Here is a 21,209-nt window from a genome sequence, read left to right on the forward strand (position 1 = left end):
CGGCGTTTCTCAAGCTGAAAGAACTGAGGAAAAAATTCAAGCCTCGAGTTGCAATAGTGAAGAATTCTATGGGGAAAATATTAAATGATACAGGAAGCATCAAAAGGAGATGGAAGGACTACACAGGATCATTATACCAGAAAGAATTAGTCGACATTCAGCCATTTCAAGAGGTAGAATATGATCAGGAACCGATGGTACTGAAGGAAGAAGTCCAAGCTGCACTGAAGGCATTGGCGAAAGAGTCCAGGAATTGATGGAATATTGACTGAGATGTTTCAAAAAATGGATGCAGCACTGGATGAGGTCACTCATCTATGCCAAGAAACTCAGAAGACAGCTACCTGGCCAGCCGACTGGAAGAGATCCATATTTATTCCCAAGAAAGGTGAGCCAACTGAATGCAGAAATTATCGAACAATATCATTTTTTTTATCATTAGTATCACATGCAAGCAAAATTTTGCTGAACGACATTCAAAAGCGACTGCAGCAGTGTCTTGACAGGGAACTACCAGAAATTCAGGGCGGGTTCAGAAGAAGATGTGGAACCAGATATATCATTTCTGATGTCAGATGGATCCTGCCTAAAAGCAGAGACTACCAGGAGGATGTTTACCTGTGTTTTATTGACTATGCAAATGCTTTCGACTGTGTGGACCATAACAAATTATGGATAACATTGCGAAGAATAGGAGTTCCAGAACACTTAGTTGTGCTCATGAGGAAACTACATAGATCAAGAGGCAGTCGTTTGAACAAAACAAGGTGATACTGCATGGGTTAAAGTCAGGAAATGTGTGCATCAGGGTTGTTATCCTTTCACTGTACCTATTCAATCTGTATGCTGAACAAATAATCAGAGAAGCTGAACTATATGAGGAAAATTGGGGCATCAAGACTGGAGCAAGACTCATTAACAAGGTGCGTTATGCAGAAGACACAACCTTGCTTGCTGAAAGTGAAGAGGACTTGAAATGCTTACTGATGAAGATCAAAGACCATAGCCTTCAGTATGGATTGTACCTCGACATAAAGAAGACAGCTGGACCAATAAGCAAAATCATGATAAACAGAGAAAAGATTGAGGTTGTCAAGGATTTTATTTTACTTGGATCCACAATCAATAGCCGTGGAAGCAGCAGTCAAGAAATCAAAAGACACATTGCATTGGGCAACTCTGCTGCAAAGGACCTCTTTAAAGCGTTGAAAAGCAAAGATGGCACCTTGAAGACTAGGGCGTGCCTGACCCAAGCCCATGATATTTTCAGTTACACCATATGCATGTGAAAGCTGGACATTGAATAAGGAAGACCAAAGAAGAGCTGATGCCTTTGAATTGTGGCGTAGTCAAAGAATATGGAATATACCGTGGACTGCCAAAAGAAAGAACAAATCTGTCTTAGAGAAAGTACAACCAGAATGCCCCTTAGAAGCAAGGATGGCAAGACTGTGTCTTACATACTTTGGACGTGTTATCAGGAGGGATTAGTCCCTGGAGAAGGACATCATGCTTTAAAGGACAGAGTCAGTGGAAAAGAGAAGGACCCTCAACGCAATGGATTGACACAGTGGCTGTAACGACGGGCTCAAGCATAACAACGATTGTAAGGATGGCGCAGGACCGGGCAGTGTTTCGTTCTGTGGTACATAGGGTTGCTATGTGTTGGAACCAGCTCGATGGCACCTAACCACATTAACTTTGGACACCTGACTCTTAGAAAGCATGTAATAATCACTGTGTAGATTTAACAGAATGTTCAAGGTGTTTTGTAATTACTTAACCTAGGAAAGGAATCCCTAGGTCATGCAAAGAGTTAACATACTTGACTGCTAACCGAAAGGTTAGAGGTTCAAGTCCATCTGGACATGCCTTGGAAAAAGTCCTAATGATCCACATCCAAAAAATCAGCCACTTTAAAAACCCTATGGAGCACAGTTCTACTTTGACATACATGGGATCACCATGAGTCAGAACTGACTTGACGGCAACTAGTTTTTAACCTAGAAAGTGCTGTTTTGGAGAATGTCTTGCTGTTCTTGCAAGATGAGGAATATAGGAAAATGCTCTTGTTTAGCCAAACATTAATCTCCATGTGCCCTTCTTAGGCTGGGCTCTCTAGAGAAGCAAAACCAGTGAAGTATATGTATAGATAGATAGGTAGACAGGTAGATAGAGAGAGAGATTTATGTCAAGGAATGACTTATGTGATTGTAGAGGTGGAAAGTCCCAAGTCTATGGGTCAGGTTGAAGGCTTCCCCGGACTCATATAGCTGCATGGCTGACAAAACAGCTGCAGGGCAGATGGCAAGCTTCTGGCTCATAGAATCCCAGGATTGGCAGGTAAGCTGCTAGCTCAAGTTCCAAGAACTGGAGGTCAGATGCAGAGTCCGGAGTAACCAAAAGCCATTGAGCTTCGTGAAAATGTCCACATATATTCAATAAGGCCATGACCCCCAAGAAATGCACTTTCAACTGATTGGTTGCTAATAGCAGATCTCATCGTGGATGTGATTACATGATATCAGGTCTCATTATGGAGGTGATAAGATCATTACATAGCTGCTAAACTATATCATAACTGCCAAACCACTGAGAATCATGGCCCAGCCAAGTCGATACACAAAACCTTAACCACTGCAAACACTAATGCTGTAACCTTGCAGGAGAGAGCCATGGAGTTCCAAGTTGAGGCTATGCTTCCCAGAACTTATTTTCCTGGGTAAATGTTCCCGGGAAACCTGGCCATTCACAAGTATTAATAGGACAGTGAAGAGCCCAGGACTTTGGGGGTAAGACTGATCTGTATTTGAACTCTGGCTGCACTACTTAGCTAGTTGTACCTGCCTCCTAAGGCTGTTCAATCACTAAATAAAATGAAATGGGATGATATATGTAAAGAACACCTACCATTTCTGGCATATAGTAGATACTCAGTAATTATTAGCTTAAAAAATTAGAGTTATAGCTATTGGGAGAAACTGGATTATATAATACAGGCTTCAATGAATATATGACTTTGCGTAAAAACCTGTGTTATTCTGCATTCTGCTTATTCTTCATGTTCAAATGTGTCTTAGGCTTATTAATTGATTTCTTAATTTAAGAACTCTTTATTGAGTGGGAATGCAAAATGGTACAGCCATTGTAGTAAACAGTGTGGCAGTTTCTTAAAAAACTTGAGGTAGAGCTGCCATATGACCCAGCAATTCCACTCCTAGTTATATATCCTAAGGCTCTAATAGAAGTGACACAAACAGACATATGTACACCTATGTTCATTGCAGCACTATTTATAATAGCAAAAAGATGGAAACAACCTAAGTACCCATCAACAGATGAATGGATAAGTAAAATGTGGTACATACAAACAATGAAATACTACTCAGTAATAAGGAAAAATGAATTCCTGAAACATCTTACAATGTGATGAGCCTGGAGGACATTATGCTGAGTGAAATAAGTCAATCACTAACAAATATCGTATGTTCTCACTATAATGAAGTGACACGAATAGGTCTTTCATAATAATAAACTAAAAATCATTAGTGGTTATCAGGGGAGGGGTAGGAAGGAGAAGTGCTGCCTAGGTAGTAGTCACTTCTTGTTTATAGAAATGGGAACACCAAAGGAAAAGAAAAAAAACAAACCTGTTGCCATTGAGTCGATTTTGACTGATAGCGACCCTATAGGACAGAGTAGAACTGCCCCATAGAGTTTCCAAGGAGCGTCTGGTAGATTCGAATTGCCGACCTTTTGGTTAGCAGCCATAGCTCTTAACTGCTCTGCCACCACGGTTTCTGAAATGAGAAAGGTGGCACCAAATATTGGTGAGGTTTGCACAGGGTGACTGATATAACTGAGGTGAAAAGGGTTGAATAGGCAAATACTAGGTTATACATATTTTGCAACAATAACAACATCCCAAAAAAGCGAGGAGAGGGGCTGCAGATGCTGATACTGATTAAATATAGCCAATTACCTCATGAGATGAATTCTCTTGGTTTAAGGGCTTAGGGCAATCCAGGCAATTGGCATAATATAGTTCTTAAAGTTTATGTCCTACCTCCCAGTATGGTGAATCGTGTCGGGGGTCTTAAAAGCTTACTAGTGCCCATCTAAGATTCAGCTATTGGTCTTTATTCATCTAGAACAAAAGAGAAAGAAGGAAACCCAAGAATAAGAGAAGGAACTGTACTACAGGGCTAATTGTCTACATATTTGATATTCTTAGGCCACTAGGAGAAATCCACGTGAGCAAATGGATTTGGTGAGGTAGTGCACAGTCTGTAACTCCTACCATCTCTTCCTTTCCTATCCACTTCTGGTCGCTGGGAGGACTCACTGGGTGGAGAGAAGCATATTTCAGCCCAGCTCATCCTTCTAGATGATTGGTGCACTAAGCATCCCAGCATTCATATTCTCATTAACTGGGGAGAAGAGAAATGAAGAATCCATCAGCATGTCAATGGCTTATTTCTTTTCCATGTTAAATCAAACATAGTCTCTCTGAAGAACAGTTCTAATATGTCAATGTTATTGTCCAGCATTTGTTCACAATTTTATACTTCCTGTATTGCTAGCCGATGGACTGGATGCATGCCCACATATCAGCACAAATGGAAAAGAAGGGAAGCACCCTTTTCTAGGCTAATGGTTTCATTTGTTTTGTTAAGAAGCAGGTGAACTTTTTGGTGGATTGTTGTCAGCAACAACAGCCTAGCATCAATTATCCTGAAACCAAAATCATTGCATTTAGCAGTCATTCTCTAATTTTTAAATGGACTTTACTAAATAACTCCAGATAAAAGCTTTGCTCACTCAACTGCTTGGCACATTTACTGATAATTCATCTTGCAGACCCATGACAACGTATTTCTGCCTGGAAAGAAATACTCAGTAAGGCCCATGATGAAGTTCTTTTATAGTCTATGTGGCCAATTGGTAATGCAAATACTCAGGGCTTTTGGGAAGGAGGATAGGGGGAGGTGTCAAAATGATAGCTTTCATGCTTTCTGATGTCAAATTCTGTGGTCTCAGCCAAATAAGTGGCCACATGGTTTAAAACCAAACCTGTTGCCATCGAGGCAGTTTTCACTCAGGCGACTCCCTGTGTTACAGAGCAGAACTGCTCCATAGGATTTTTTGGCTATAATCTTTATGGAAGCAGATTGCCAGGACTTTCTTCCACAGTGCTTCTGGGTAGGTTTGAACCACCAATCTTTAGCTTAGTAGTTGAGTGCAAACCGTTTGTGCCACTCAGGGACTGGCCATATGGTTAAGCAGTTTCAAATCTTTTTTTTTTTTTTCCATTGAGAAGCATCTTGGCCCCTTTCCCTGGCACCAGTGCAGCTTGCTTTTGTATCATGTCTTCTGAGCAAGAATAGAAGGTCAGCTACCAAACTGTTCAGTTTATGTCTGCTATTTAAGGCATATAAATTTCTCTTTAACTAATGATATATGATATCAGACAAGTAGATATTCAGTAGAGAACTTAGCTATTGAATTGTGCTATTCAGAATACTTAGGTTTGATTGTTACTGGGTACTTGAGAGAGTCTGAGTCACATCCATTTACTAATTTCTTTTAGACTTATCACTGTGTTTAATTAGATCACCAGAAAGTATGTACCTGGACTGTATTACTTTGTGCTATATATTGGGTTAATGCCAGAAATGTATATTTGAAGAACATTTTAGTATCTTACACAAAATAAGACAGGAAAACCATAGTTTACGAATTTACCTGATGTTCTTTGTATAAAGAATCATATGAAAAATTCCTGCTTGAAACCAATGCCAGGGAAATATTAGCCTCTTTAGGTGACTCAGTATGTTTTCTTTCTTTAGAGATTAGAACTATTCCATACGTTTCTCTTTTTATCTTTTATGCTGGGAAACTATGAATTTATTTTAGCATTCAGATATTTTAATGTTTTGAATTCTTAATTGGTTGCTTATCTTTTTTTTCTTAATATTTTATTGTGTTTTTGGTGAAAGTTTATACAGCAAATTATTTCTGTACATATTGTTCAGTAACGCTGGTTACATTTTTTACAATGTCTCAGCATTCTCATTATTTCCATTCTGGTTGTTCTGTTTCCATTAATCTACCTTCCCTCTTTCCCCATACCTTCTAATGTTTGGTCTGGGGTAAATGTTTACCATCTGGTTTCATTTAGGTGATTATTTAAAGGAGCAAAATACTCATGAGTGATATTATTTATTTTATGAGCCGATCTGTCATTTAGCTAAAAAGTGACCTCTGGGTGTGGTTTGAGTTCCTAGTTTAAATGGTATCTAGAGTAATAGTCTTGGGGGTTCTTCTTGTCTCTACCAGTCCATTAAGTCTGGCCTTCCGTCAGGAATTTGAGTTTTGTTCTACATTTCACTCCCATTTTATCTGAGAGCATCTATTGTGTCCCCGATCAACAACAGTTGGTAGTGGTAGCTGGGCACATCTATTTCTTCTGGACTCAAGGTAGGTGAGGACATGGTTCATGCAGATTATCAGTTCTGTAGGCTAGTCCCTTTTTAAGTCTTCAGTTTCCTTCCTTGTCTTTTGCCCCAGATGAGTAGAGACCGATAGTTATGTCTTAGGTGGGTGCTAGCAAGGTTTTAAGATCTAGATGCTACTCACTAAACTAGGATATTCAACATTATCTTTCTGAACTATATTGGATCAAATGGCTGAGTTGCCCCACAAGATTGTGGTCCTAAGACCTCAAACCCAAAAAAACAATCCCGAGAGTTGTTTGGTTATTTTTAGGAAGTGTCGATACTTGTGCCGCGTATGACTTTATTTTATATGTGAATATGTATGCAACACACACAAACATATGTATACATATGCCTATAGATATACCTATACATGCACATTTGTATATTCATATATGCCTTCCCTATATATACATCCCCAATGCATCTGTCAATTTGTTGTACTGTGGGGGCTTTGTGTTGCTGCGATGCTGGAAGTTATGCCACCGGTATTCAAATACCAACAGGGTCACCCATGGCAGACAGGTTTCGGCTGAGCTTCCAGACTAAGAGATTAGGAAGAAGGACCCTGCGGTCTACTTCTGAAAAGAATTAGCCAGTGAAAACCTTATGAATAGCAGCGGAACATTGTCTGATACAGTGTTGGAAGACGAGTCTCTCAGGTTGAAAGGCACTCAAAATATGACTGGGGAAGAGCCACCTCCTCAAAGTAGAGTGGACCTTAATAGCATGATGGAGTCAAGCCTTTGGGACCTTCATTTGCCAATGTGGCGCAACTCAAAATGAGAACCAGTTGCAAACATCCATTAATAATCAGAACATGGAATGTACAAAGTATGAATCTAGGAAAATTGAAAACCATCAAAAATGAAACTCATAAAGATCAATATCCTAGGCACTAGTGAGCTAAAATGGACTGGTATTGGCCATTTTGAATCGGAACATCATATGGTCCGCTATGCTGTGAATGACAACTTGAAGAGGAATGGTGTTGCATTCATCATCAAAAAGAACATTTCAAGATCTATGCTGAAGTACGATGCTGTCAGTGATAGGATAATATCCATACACCTACAAATTTACACAGCAACCACTAAGGCCAAAGATGAAGAAATTGAAGGTTTTTAACGACTTCTGCAGTCTGAAATTGATTGAATATGCAATCAGGTTGCATTGCTAATTACTGGAGACTGGTATGTGAAAGTTAGAGACAAAGAAGGATCAGTAGTTGGAAAACATGGCCTTGGTGATAGAAACGATGCAGGAGTTCCCATGACAGGATTGTGCAAGACCAATGACTTCTTCATTGCAAATACCTTTTTTCACCAACCTAAACAGCGACTATACGTGGACCTCACCAGATGTAATACACAGCACTCAAATCGACTACATCTGTGTAAAGAGATGATGGAAAAGCTCAATATCATCAGTCAGAACAAGGCCAGGGGCCGACTGTGAAACAGACCATTAATTGCTCATATGCAAATTCAAGTTGAAACTGAAGAAAATTAGAACAAGTCCACAAAAGCCAAAGTACAACCTTGAGTATATCCCACCTGAATTTAGAGGCCACCCCAAGAATCAATTTGACGTGTTGATCACTAATGACGGAAGACCAGATGAGTGGTGGAATGACATAAGGACATCATACATGAAGGATGCAAGAGGTCAGTAAAAAGACCGGACAGAAGAAAAGACCAAAACGATATTAGAAGAGACTCTGAAACTTGCTCTTGAATGTCAAGTAGCTAAAGCAAAAGGAAGAAATAATGAAGTAAAAGAGCTGAACAGAAGATTTCAAAGTGCGCCTCGAGAAGACAAAGTAGAGTATTATAATGATATGTGCGAAGACCTGGAGATAGAAAACCAAAAGGGAAGAACATGCTCGGCATTTCTCAATCTGAAAGAACTGAGGAAAAAATTGAAGCCTCAAGTTGCAATTTGAAGGATTCTATGGGGAAAATATTGAAAGACGTGGGAAGCATCAAAAGAAGATAGAAGGAATGTACACAGTCACTGGGCCAGAAAGATCAGGAACCGATGGTACTGAAGGAAGATATTCAAGCTGCACTGAAGGCATTGGTGAAAAACAAGACTCCAGGAATTATTGGAATACCAATTGAGATGTTTCAACAAACAGATGCAACACTGGAGATGCTCACTCGTCTATGCCAAGAAATTTGGAAGACAGCTACCTGGCCAACCGACTGGAAGACATCTCTTTCCAAGAAAGGTGATCCAAGCGAACAATATCATTGATGTCACACCCAAGTAAAGTTTTGCTGCAGATCTTCAAAAAGCGGCTGCAGCAGTGTATCAACAGGGAGCTACCAGAAATTCAAAATGAATTCAGAAGAGGACTTGGAATGAAGGCTATCGTTGCTGATGTCAGATGGTTTCTGGCTGAAAGCAGAGAATACCAGAAAGATGCTTGCCTGTGTTTTATTGAATATGCAAAGGCCCTTGACTGTGCGGATCATAACAAATTATGGATAACATCGTGAAGAATGGGAATTCCATAACATTTAATTGTGCTCATAAGGAACCTGTACAAAGATCAAGAGGCAGTCGTTCAAACACAACAAGGGGATAATGCATGGTTTAAAGTCAGGAAAGGTGTGCATCAGGGTTGTATCCTTTCACCATACTTATTTAATCTGTATACTGAGTAAATAATCCGAGAAGCTGGACTATATGAAAAAGAATGTGGCATCAGGATTGGAGGAAGACTCATTAAAAGCCTGTGTTATGCAGATGACACAATGTTGCTTACTGAAAATGAAGAGGACTTGAAGCACTTACTGATGAAGATCGAAGACCAGAGCCTTCATTACGGGTTACACCTCAACATAAAGAAAACAAAAATCTTCACAACGGGACCAATAAGCAAAATCATGATAAACGGAAAAAAGATTGAAGTTGTCAAGGATTTCATTTTACTTGGATCCACAATCAACATCCATGGAAGCAGTAGTCAAGAAATCAAAAGATGCATTGCATTGGACAAATCTGCTGCAAAAGACCTCTTTAAAGTTTTGAAAAGCAAAGATGTCATCTTGAAGACTAAGGTGTGCCTGACCCAAGCCATGGTATTTTCAATAGCCTCATATTCATGAGAAAGCTGGACGATGAATAAAGAAGACCGAAGAAGAATTGACGCCTTTGAATTGTGGTGTTGGTGAAGAATATTGAATATACCATGGACTGCCAAAAGAATGAACAAATCTGTCTTGGAAGAAGCACAACCAGAATGATCCTTAGAAGCAAGGATGGCGAGACTCTGCTTCACATACTTTGGACATGTTATCAGGAGGGATCAGTCCCTGGAGAAGACGTCATGCTTGGTAAAGTAGAGGTTCAGTGAAAAAGAGGAAGACCCTCAGCTAGATAGATTGACACAGTAGCTGCAACAATGGGCTTAAGCATAACAATGACCTTGATTCTGGTGCATGACCGGGCAGTGTTTTCTTCTGTTGTACATAGGGTTGCTATGAAGGCACCTAATAACAACAACAATACCTATGTGTTTTTATTCGTATGTGTATACATATCTACAAAATCACATATAACGATAGATACATATGTATGTATGTAATCTATCTATGAAACAATATGACAATTTCTGAGTCTTTCCTTATCTTTCATGAAGAAAAACAAAACCCATTGCAGTCGAGTCGATTCCTACCTATAGCAACCATATAGGACAGAGTGGAATTGCCTCATAGTGTTTCCAAGGAGTGGCTGGTGGATTTGAACTGCTGACGTTTTGGTTAGCAGTTGAGCTCTCAACCACTGGGCCATCCATCATGAAGAAAAAAAAAAAATTTTTTTTTTTTTTTATCCATCATGAAGAGCACTGGTTAAATATTTTATAGAATGTCCTTCAATTTTGAGTTTGATGTTTTCTCAGACAAACTGGGGTTATGGATTTTGGGGAAGAATATATAGAAGTGATATGTCCTTCTCATCAAATTATACTGTGCCCGTGATATCAACATGACTTATTATTGGTGATGTTAAGCTTGACCAGTTGATTGAGGTGGTGTCTGCCAGGTTTCACTACTGCAAAGCTATTTATTTATTTTCCTTTCCAAACTCTATTGATTAGAGGTATGTGACTTTTTTTTTTTTAACCTGGGAGTTAAAGAGTTGTTTTATTTAATTCCCAGATTTATGGGATTTATGGAAGTGATCCTTTTGTGCAAATTTCTAATTTTATTGCTTAATGGTAGATTACCTTGTTTGTGATATTGATGTTCTGGAATTTATTGAGGTTTCTTTGTGGCCTAGTTCATGATCTATTTTTGTAAATGTTTCAAGTGTGCTCGAAAAGAATCTGTTTTTCTCCATGGCTTAATTTCCACATCTATGAAAGAGGAAGGACCAGAAATATCTCCTTTGATTTTTTTGGGGGGCAGGGGGAGAGGTTGCAAAACCAAAGACCAAATTCAAAGGCAGAAAAATAATACATTTGTTTTTTTTTTGACTCTATATATTGCAAACTCACAGTGGTATATGTAGACATGGTAGGGGAGAGAGAAAAAGGAAAACATCTGCCCTTCCCAAAAATGGATTTGTTAACACTGGGTAACAGGTGTTTAATCCTCTATGGGGGCACAATCCAGCTTACAGAGAGGGATTGAGTAGAGAGGAGGAGTAACCACCTGTGTTAGGGATTTTGATCGGTGGGTATTTGATTCCTTAGGGGTCTGCTGGTTTTAGAAATTTTTTTTTAGTGAAGTTCTATCTTCTGTGTGTTACTCAGAAGTAAGTATTGTGGTATGCTGAGGTGGGCTGGTGGTCCTTCAACAGGCTGGTTAATGGAAGTTGGTTAGTCAATCAGAGAACCAGCCTAGTCACTTAGAAGCAGCATCAATGGTCATCTACATTTGTCACAGGAAGAATAATTTGACTGTCTAGGGTTCATGTTATAGATTTAAGTCAGATCATTAATGGCCAGCCTCTTGTGTTGTTTACCAAAAGGACACTGTGCCCAATTCCTGCACTATTTTCATATTGTCTTCTTGCACTCTTTGTTTCTCTTCTGTGAATGCTTATGGATCTTACCGTTGGCTCCCAATCTCTTCTTGGACATCACCATTAATGCTGTCCTTTTAGTTCCCAAGAGATCCTAAGAATTTCCAAATACAATGAGGCATCAAGATTTTTTTTTTCCTCAAACTAGGTAGTTTTATCTGGGTGTTTGTCATGTCATTTCCCCTAACTTTTCTATGTATATGAAAATTATCAATGTTTACAGTTGGAAAAAGTATACTTGTTTTTTCTTCCCAAAAAAGTTAGTGATCTCGGCTACTGGCAGTGTTGGAAGAAGTCTGCAGTTGATCTGGATGAAGACAGAGAATGTTGCTAGCACCTGTCCACATACAGAGGGAAATCTTGCTTAGGAAAGGACAGTTCTGGAGCAAAACAGGAAGTGGGAGAGAGTGAAGAGAGTCCCTGGAAGTCAAGAATGGGAGGTGGCAACAGGATGATTTGTCTGTCATAATTGGGCTGTCATTAGAGTAACAGACCCTTCACTATTCAGGGCTGGGTGGTATATTGGAAAAAAAAAAAAAATGAAATTGGAGGGACCTGGTTAAAATTCAGGTTTTGCTATATATTAACTGTGAAATTTTGAGTAAGACACTTGACCATTCTGACTTTATGGTCTCTACTTATGTAAAATGCCAATAATAATAATTATGCTATGTATAAATACGGTCACAACTGTTACAGCAAAAATGGTTTATTAATGTAGTAACACTTTAAACTGGTTACAATAACTAGAAAGTTTTCAGGGAGGAGTTACAGAATTGCTGTCTACTTACTTTCTTACAAAGATACTTTCATCTTCCACTAGAGGCACTGATTGTGAAAAAAAAAAAAAAAAACTGGTATAGAAATAGTGATATTTGAGGGTACCTTTTTTATTTTCCTGTTACTGTCAACCAGTATTTAGCAGGCATATGGCTTTCTGTATATATCGTCCAATTCATTAAAAAAATGAACCAATGAATACATTTATTGATTGATTCCTTTATTGCATAAAGGAATTTGAGAAAGTACATGCAACTCGACATTCTTGCATCTCTTCGTATTTGGATCATCCAGTTTTCTTGCCTTCCAAATGAAGAATGCAGTGGAGAAGTAGATTGACTCTCAGTGCCTGCCCCTCCCTCCTTTTAGTATGACTTTCGGTGGTTCAGAAGCTGGAAAGCTGCAAACTACAAGCCCAGGACACCCTTGCTGCCCAAATTCTGCATGCAAAATAAATAGATTTCTCCAATTAGATGCATCAGAATAAGATTTGCAAGTGTTGTTTTGATGCTGTTGCTGGCATATTAAAATACAATTATACAGCTGCAGAGACCTTGGTTTTTCTGTGGCAGCGTCCCAGTGTCCAGCCATTTGCTCAGTTGGTGTTGAAAGGTGGTTGGGGCTGTGGAATGGATTCCATCTTCCTGATTGTGGTCATAAGCCAGTTTGGCAATACTGTTTAGAGAGTCATTCCTGGAAATCCAGTCCTACCCTAGCCTTTGCAATGATTTTAAATATCCCTAATTTCCCATGACAATTATCCAACTACTCCTGACTTAGATAATCCCCTGGGTGACGCTAGTATTGTCCATCTGCAGGCGGTGTATTGTTTTCCCACAGCAAACATGGCGGAAGAGGCTTCAGTTTGACACTTGCGCCCCTAGTAAAGATGTCTACAGCACTTCCTTTGTTTGACCTCGACAAAGATGGCGACAATACTTCCTGTTCAGGGCTTTCGCCTTCAACAAAGATGGTGCCTATGGTACAGGTTCCTTAACAGTCTGGATTCCGGTTGCAGTTTTTTTTTTTTTTTTTTTAAAGATACGTGGTTGCAGACGTAAGTAACAGGAAACCAGAAACTTCGAATTCATCTTTTTTTTTCGAAGGCCCCGCGCTGTGGCGTCTGCCGCCAGAACCCGGCGTGGCGCTCTCACTCCTTTAACTTGCTTGCAGGGTTTCCGAGAGGGGCTGGGCTTCGGGTGGCGTTAGTGGTAACGGGGATCTACTCTCTCGTCAGTCCTTTCTGAAGATCATTTCCAACTCTTTTTAGGGATCAAGTTGCCCTGAAAATCTCTCGTTGTTCTTCCTGTTCGTAATACAACAAGGCTTCAGCTGGCGAGGCAGGGAATTAAAAAAGCTCCAAATCGTCTCTCGCAAGCCGATGTGCACAGCCTTCTCTTCACCTGCTGCTTTCGGGACTTTACAGAGGACAGCGAGGAGGGATCGGGCCTTGCCCTTCCGTTTTATTGTCTGTGGGTGTCTGAAGCCCCATCTGCCGCCCTTACATCCCTTCCTTGCCCCTTATCCTCTGTAAGTGTCAGGAGTTTTCATTGCCCCCACACAGCTGCCCCAGCTCACTGTGGCAGTAGTCTTGGAAATGTGACTTCAAACCGTTCATGGCTGCTCATCAGGGCTGGAATGTGGACTTTTTTTTTTTTTTTTTCCATTTGAGAGGAAAAAAACCCATTAAATAGCCCATGCATGTGTGGCTACGGCGGTGTAGTGATGAAGATTTTCAATTCTTAGGAAGAAGGAATAGGACTGTGTATGAGGTTTATTGTGGACTGGACGCAAACACTTAATGTTTTTCTTGAACATGATGGTGTAGAGCCTTTTCTTTTACTGAAACAGATCCTTAAACTCATTGGAATCTGCTGGATTCTGTCGCCCATTCCTATTGCTGACCAGGTTCTGCAAGTGCCCACAGTCAAAATGGCCCTTGCATCCACAGTGACGGTTTCTGAGGTGGTGGAGGAGCAGGGTGGGGGGAATCTCTGATGAAGGCAATGTTAAAATAAAAAGTTTCTTCTCAAGTATGTTAAAATTAAATATTACTCTGTAATTCTCTGATAAATATAGCTTTTTAAGCAGGGTCTCAGACCCACTCCCTCACCCTACAGTTTGTTTATTGGACAAGGAATTAAACTTGTTCTTTCACACAAGGACCCATTATGTGAAGTGCAGAAACTGAGAAAAGATGATGTTTCTTCAGTTTTTGTTTATTATGTTCACATACATTTGAAAATAATTTGGGTTGGTTTAACAACCGTGTATTGAACACCATGGCCTGGGACTCTGCTAAGATTCAAAGATTTCCCTGACGTTAAGGAGCTTACATTGCCAAAACAGGATCTTTAGGGGCAACACTATCTATAGGGGCTCATCTGCATTCCTGTAATCCGAGTTATATTTTTGTCTGTTCCAGGGGGAAATGGATGCTAGAGACAAGCAAGTGCTTCGTTCACTTCGCCTGGAACTGGGTGCGGAGGTATTGGTGGAGGGACTGGTTCTTCAGTACCTTTACCAGGAAGGGATCTTGACGGAAAACCATGTTCAGGAAATCAAAGCTCAAGTCACAGGCCTCCGGAGAACAATGCTGCTGCTTGATATCCTACCATCCAGGGGTCCAAAAGCATTTGATACGTTCCTAGATTCCCTGCAGGAGTTTCCCTGGGTAAGGGAGAAGCTGGAGAAGGCAAGGGAAGAAGCTGTAACTGAGCCACCTGCAGGTAGGCCTCAAAACGATTACCTCAGACTAGTTCCGGAATTGCTGGAACTGTGCCCTTTGGATCTGAAGTTGGGTTTTAAGCTGGGGGTGCGGTGGGCTCCTGAAAGTGGGTAAGGAGTTTGGACTGAAGGGACTTGGCACTGGAGGGACAGGATGAGGAGGTGGAATTAGGAAGTGCAGGGAAGGAAGGAAGAATGAGCCATGATTGTGAGATTGAGAGGGAGGTTAGAGAATACATTTAGAAATGCTTCCAGGGAAGGTTGGCAAGCCACTTGGGAGGCATGTTCTCATTAGAGAGCCAGGTCATATCTCAGCCTTTGGCATCAGGAGCCATTTGGAAAGTGCAAATGGGAAAGCGGGCATTAGGTCTACTGATAACTGATTTCGTGGGGTGCCAGAGCTGCTGGCTGGAAAAGGTCAGATTCATGAAGGAGGAGACAGCCTCTAGGAAGGCACGCCCTGCACCTGTTCTCTGGGCTGTAGGTATATGTCCAAAGGGGATTATTTTTAAGAGTGACTTTGTTTTTTAAAGGTTACTGGTTTAAGGCTTTCATTTTTAGTTTGGCTTTGTTTAGACTCCTGGAGTGCTTAATTTTGTAAGGACAGTAGTTTGGTGAGGGCCTCATTTTGACTTTAAGGAGAATTGGAAGCTGTGAAAAGAGGAACAGCCCTGGGGTCATTAGCTTGGTTAGTAGCAGGAAGAAGATGTGATATGAAACACTTGTTCCCTCTTAACACTTTCCATGACTTCTACTTTTTTTTTTTTTTTAACACAAAGATTGAGGAACGGGCAACTGAGCTGACACACACACAAAAAGATAATTAAAAGTTGGCCTGCAAAAGTTGACCCTAGAGAATCAATATACTCTGGGGTTTCTGATAGCAGTGATAGTGTCACTGATGATCAGTGGTCCCCAGACTCTGTTGTTATTTAAATACAAATTGAAAAAACAAATACCAATAATAAAAGACAACTTTTATTATTTTTGCCCCATGGACCTCATATTTTGAATGATTTTCTAGACTACATGTGTTTAGTAATTATGATTAATTCTTCTATTTTTATTAGTGACATATATCTGCCTAGCTTATCAGCATAAGATAACCAGTTAAGAATGCCTGGTAAAATCCCAGTGGAAAAAACAAACATATTTTCATTTCCTAACTTGGCCAAATTAGAGGTAAATGTATGTTTTTGGCTTTTTAAAATATTGAGGATCACAGGAATCCTCAGGTTGGGTTATCCTTACAAAATTAAATACCCCAGGTGTCTGAACAAAGCCAAACTAAAGGACCTAAGACATTTCTACCACTTTATAGAAAGCAGAATAGATAACATAGAATAGGGGAGGGGTTAAAAGATATTAGGGTATCCAATGTCTTTTTCTGGCGTTTAACTTAGAGGTCCTCCTGGCAACACGTAATTGGAAACAACAGAATGGGAAAACTGAACATCTTTCCATATGAAAATATTTTATAATCCTTTTTGAGCAATGTAAAGAGTACTGTTGCCTGTTACTCAAAGAGGCATGACCCCATTTTCAGTTCTTCAGATTTGTTTGGAGAACAAGAAATTAAACTGTTTTCTTTAATCAAATGGTGAAAGTTGTAGAGAAGTTGAGGGAAAATAGGTTTTTTTTTTTTTTTGGGAGCAAGCAGAATGGGAAGAGTGGGAAATAGAGTGGGAAAAAATAGAGCATATCTGTGTAGAAGTTTAGAAAAATGTTTTCCCCAAGACTTGTTAATGCTCTAGAAGTTGTCAAATGGGAAGATAGGTTGGCTACTAAATAAAGTACACCTAATTCTTTACTTCTTGAGTTACACTGTTACTGAAAAAAATACTCTGATGAGGGAGTCAGAATTACCTATGTCTCTATATACCTTCTACAATGACAGTTACATAAACTCACTTTTTAAAAAGTTGTTTTTATTGAATATCAATTTTCAGATTATCACCTAATCCCACCTCAGAGATAATCACCACCCTGAATTTGGGGTTTATCTTTCCCTTCTTTATAGTTTTCCATTTCATACAAATCACTTTTAAAATCTACATGTGTTATGGGAAACCTAGTATATAATAAGTTTTTGTGGTTTATGAATGATTTTTTAATGTGTGTGGGTGGGAAGGGATGGAGGAAATGAGATGTCTTAAAGGAGTCGATACTTAACAGCCTTCTCTTGAGACCATAAAATGTTCTTAAGTGTGTAATTAACTTGGTGGTAATATTTTAATTCCAAAATTAAATTGGGGTTTCAGTAATTGGAAACCTAGGTTACTTTTGAAAATCTTGTAAAGAGTATCAGAGTTGAGATGCCTTCCAATTTAATGTTCCAGTAAAATAATGCAAATGGGCCCAGAGGCCTATTTCCCAGGACGCCTGTGCTTTTCCAGTGCTGTAATATAGTAGTTTTAATAAACTTTAAAATAGTCTATTTAAATCATAAAGGCATCTTTGGGTTTGGAGGAACTAGACTGTAGGAAAATGCGGTGCTAGTATGTGTGTATATGTATATGTTCACCACTTCTTATGTTTTATTTATTTTGGTTGTCATTAGGTAATTTGTATGGATTTGGTGGTCTTTTCCTGTGAGGGCCTGAGACATATGGGAAGGAACAGCTTTCTCTTTGACCAAGAGGATGATCCCCTCTAAGAATGAACTGATTTTATTTTATTAAAAAGCTTTCTTGTTTTGGTCTTCTCAGAGATTCTTGGTTTTCCCTTTATTTTGTTTGTTTAATTTTTGTGTTTCACTTGTACATTTGAGCTGCAGCAGAGGCCTTTTTTGATGATTGGTCCCAGTTGCTTTTTCTTTATGTTCTGGATGTAATTTTTTAGGGAGGAATCAAGTTGTGTCTTGAAACTTGCTACTCTTTTAACACTCCCCGGCTCTCCTAAGCAAATCCCAACACACACACCCACACCCACACCCACACACACCCACCCACCACAGTGAACCTTTTGATTCTGTTTATTTTCCCAGAATCTGCTTAGGTGATGGTTCTCTGGTCTGTCTCTTAGATGTTAATAGGTAATTGTGGTTTCATGTTTTTCTCACCTAGTAGGGATTCTTATGTTTTGAAAGGGGCATTCTGGTGATAAAATGACTTAATCCAGGCTGGCACCACGGAAAGAACACTTCACAGCGCGTCCCTTACTGGCCAAGGTCACGTACTAGACGCTAGATCAGCTGGAAATCCTCCCTGGGCTCCTATCAGGTTGTTTAAGAGATGAGGATAGTGTCCTGTCTGGCTGAAGGCAGCATGTGTCTGCCCGCTGGCTTCCCGCTGCTTGAAGGGCCCTGTCTGCACTGCCAAACTAACTCTAGTATCTGAGCTAATCTGGATCTGCAGAGGAGGTTTGTTGGCACCCTACCCTGACCATCTGGTGGGACTTAGCCTAGGTTTTGGTGGGAGTGACTCCTGGGCCACAGGCCTCCCTGTTCCAGCCCTGGCTAAAGGACTGGGCCTCTGCTGTGATTCTCACTAACAGTCGGCCTGGTTTCCCTGCCTTTTACCTTTTACCCCAGTCTTCCTTTAGGCTTCAGAGGAGGGTTTTTTTTTTTTAAACCATCTCTCCTATCTAGACTAGGCCTCTGCTTTATGTACTTTTAGCCACAGGCCACAGTGAAGGATGGGTCTCTGGGAGCACAGATCATCACCTCTTGCATTAGCATCAGCTCTTTAGTGGATATGTTTTACTTGATGGAGTGGCTGTCCTTGGGCTGATACTTGCCTTAACCTTTCCTGAGCTTGAGCTAGTTCTCCTCCTGAATCCTATGCCCTGGACTCCCTGGCTACCGTCACTGGGGCAGTACACATGTCCAGTTTATTTCCCCGCTACCCAGGGGCTCGAGGGCTCAGCCTGCCTCTTTTGGAGCTAGTCTTGAGTGACCAGGCTGAGCCACATCAGCCACTCTCTGGAGATAAACTCTGGCTCTGTGAATACCCGGATGCATGTGAAGTTAGGAGCTCTACTGGCAGAAATTTTTAGGTATTGTAATAGGATTATTAGAGAGATTTCGAGCCTGTGATCTATTTCATAGAATTTTCCAATCATGCCATGTTACCACCCCTACTCTGTCTATGATCAGTTCAGTGTTGATTTCAGTTTATCTAGCTTGTGGTCTATCCAGGTGCTTCTTATGTGGCTAAGTAGTATTCACCTTGTGGTGTCTCATGAACTAGAGAGGGAACTGTGGGCTGGCATCCACATAAGACCCCTGCCTGAGCTAAGTAAAGGGAGAGTTTTCAGAGAGCCCTGATTCTGTGTATGACTAGCAGATTATCACGTACTTCCTGAGGACCCTAATGCCAGACCCTGGGTATATAACAACATATAAAATCTTGTCCAGACCAAGCTAATGAGATTGATTCATTCGTTCTGCAAATATTGAGTACTGACCATGTGCCAGATATTAAGTGCTGGGGGTATGACAGTAAACAAAACAAAGCCCCTGCTTTCATGGAGCTCAGTATATTCTAGTGTGGTGGCAGGGGGAAGGGGCAGGGACAGGAAATAAACAAATGAATAAATAATATATCAGGTGGTGATAAGTATTATGAAGAAAAATAGTCCATGAGGATAGGGAAGAAGGGCTTACCATCATATATAAGGCGGTCAGGGAAAGCATCTCTGATGAGGTGGCATTGAGAAGACACCTGAAGTTAGCGATAGAGTGAACCACATGGATATATGGGGGGAAAGCATCTCAGATAGAAGAGACCACAACTGCTAAGGAGCCATAGGTGACAAAGTAGCTACAGCCCAGGCCTGACTGAGAGAGGACACCCTCGTCGTAGAGAGATGGATTACTGCATATCAGCATGGGTTCAGTTGCAATTATTTGTTGAGAGCCCACCATGTGCTTCCCAAAATGTGAGATGTGTACAGCCATGATTTAGAGTGGCTCTTGAGCTAACTTTCGATAATACGTGGTCTTGGTATTAAACAATACTGAATCACATAGAAGAAAGTTTTTTTCCTTTTTCTGTTCCAAACCTGATAATACTCAGGTGTTTGGTACAAGAATATCTGTAACACCTCCCTTGACACTTGCCAGTTTCTCTTTTTAATAGAGAAAAAGACATCCTCATACTTAAAGCCTTCAATGAGTAACAGTATTTAACTAGAATTTAATGAAAAAATACTAAGAAAATAATAGTGGTATAAGGACAGGCAAAAAAGTGTGAAGATTCTTTTCATATGTGATATGTCATTTAGAAAGAGCAACAGGGGTTTGGGAGCAGGAGCCATTGCTTGGCTGGTATAGTTGGGGAAGGAAGCCTCCAGCTGTACTTCAGAGAAGATAATGCCTTATTCAAAGTGCTTTACTGTTTTGCTCCTTCATTTTCTGCACAGTGGCAAGAACTGGAAACCTTTGTTAGTAAAATTGCCAGTGTAGTTTAATTTTAAGTTTTCTAAATTTTAAGCACATTCATCCTCTAATGTAACAAAGTCAGCAAAATGGAGCCTTCTCCTGGTGTTATGGAACTTTCGAGGGACTCATAGATCATCTGATTTTTCTCCGAGACAACCCAGGCTTAGGGAGAGTAAGTCAACTTGTCCATGGTCTCACACAGCTGGTTAGTGTAATTTATTGTTGGGACTGGAATCCAGGCCTCCCAGTTCTTGATTTAGAACTTTCTTAGGTGCTCTGCATTGGCTCCCTGCTGGGTTTGAAATGGAACTGAATTGTGCTGTAATGTTAATAATTGAAACAGGCTTTTTTAAAAACTGTACTAATGCGTTTTTTTTTTTTTTTTTCATTTTAAGAGGAACATTTTCTAGGGCTTTTAGAGGTATAATGGGATGAAGTTTTACTAAAATGTTTTATTTTTATTAGTGCTAATTTTAATCATTTTAAAAGGAAATTATGATAGTTCAGTACTGTGTTTTATCAGAAGATTCCCCCCCCCGCCCGCTTCTGCAAGGCTGACATAAAGGAAGAATGGAAGACTTTTTATTGAGTATTTATGGGACTGATGAAATAATGCATCTGTCGGCAGCCAATTGCAGCTCTTTCTAGGAATAGCAAACCATGTGACAAGTCTCACCACAGCAGAGATGCCTCCATTTCACTTTAAAAAATGGATTTAATGTTCTTTTCTCCTAGAAATTCTCACTGTGACTTTTTTCCCCTTCCTGTGGATGTACGGGCTATTC

At 40.2% G+C, this 21,209-nt stretch overlaps 1 protein-coding gene across 5 annotated transcripts in view; it reads left to right on the forward strand.

Annotated features, from left to right (window-relative positions):
- Positions 1-13,970: 13,970 nt before the first annotated feature.
- The window catches only part of CRADD (CASP2 and RIPK1 domain containing adaptor with death domain), a 304,520-nt gene continuing 297,281 nt past the window's right edge, over positions 13,971-21,209 (forward strand). Inside the window, exons 1-2 of one of the 5 annotated variants that reach the window (XM_049884060.1) lie at positions 13,971-14,279; positions 14,740-15,043. In XM_049884060.1, coding sequence (XP_049740017.1) covers positions 14,082-14,279; positions 14,740-15,043 — 502 coding nt within the window. In that variant the 5' untranslated portion in view covers positions 13,971-14,081. The remainder of the gene's footprint in view (positions 14,280-14,739; positions 15,044-21,209) is intronic. The other 4 variants (XM_049884062.1, XR_007517308.1, XM_049884064.1 and 1 more) reach the window with 4 other exon arrangements.

The sequence above is a fragment of the Elephas maximus genome, chromosome 4, assembly GCF_024166365.1.
Source record: "Elephas maximus indicus isolate mEleMax1 chromosome 4, mEleMax1 primary haplotype, whole genome shotgun sequence".
Lineage (NCBI taxonomy): Eukaryota > Metazoa > Chordata > Mammalia > Proboscidea > Elephantidae > Elephas > Elephas maximus.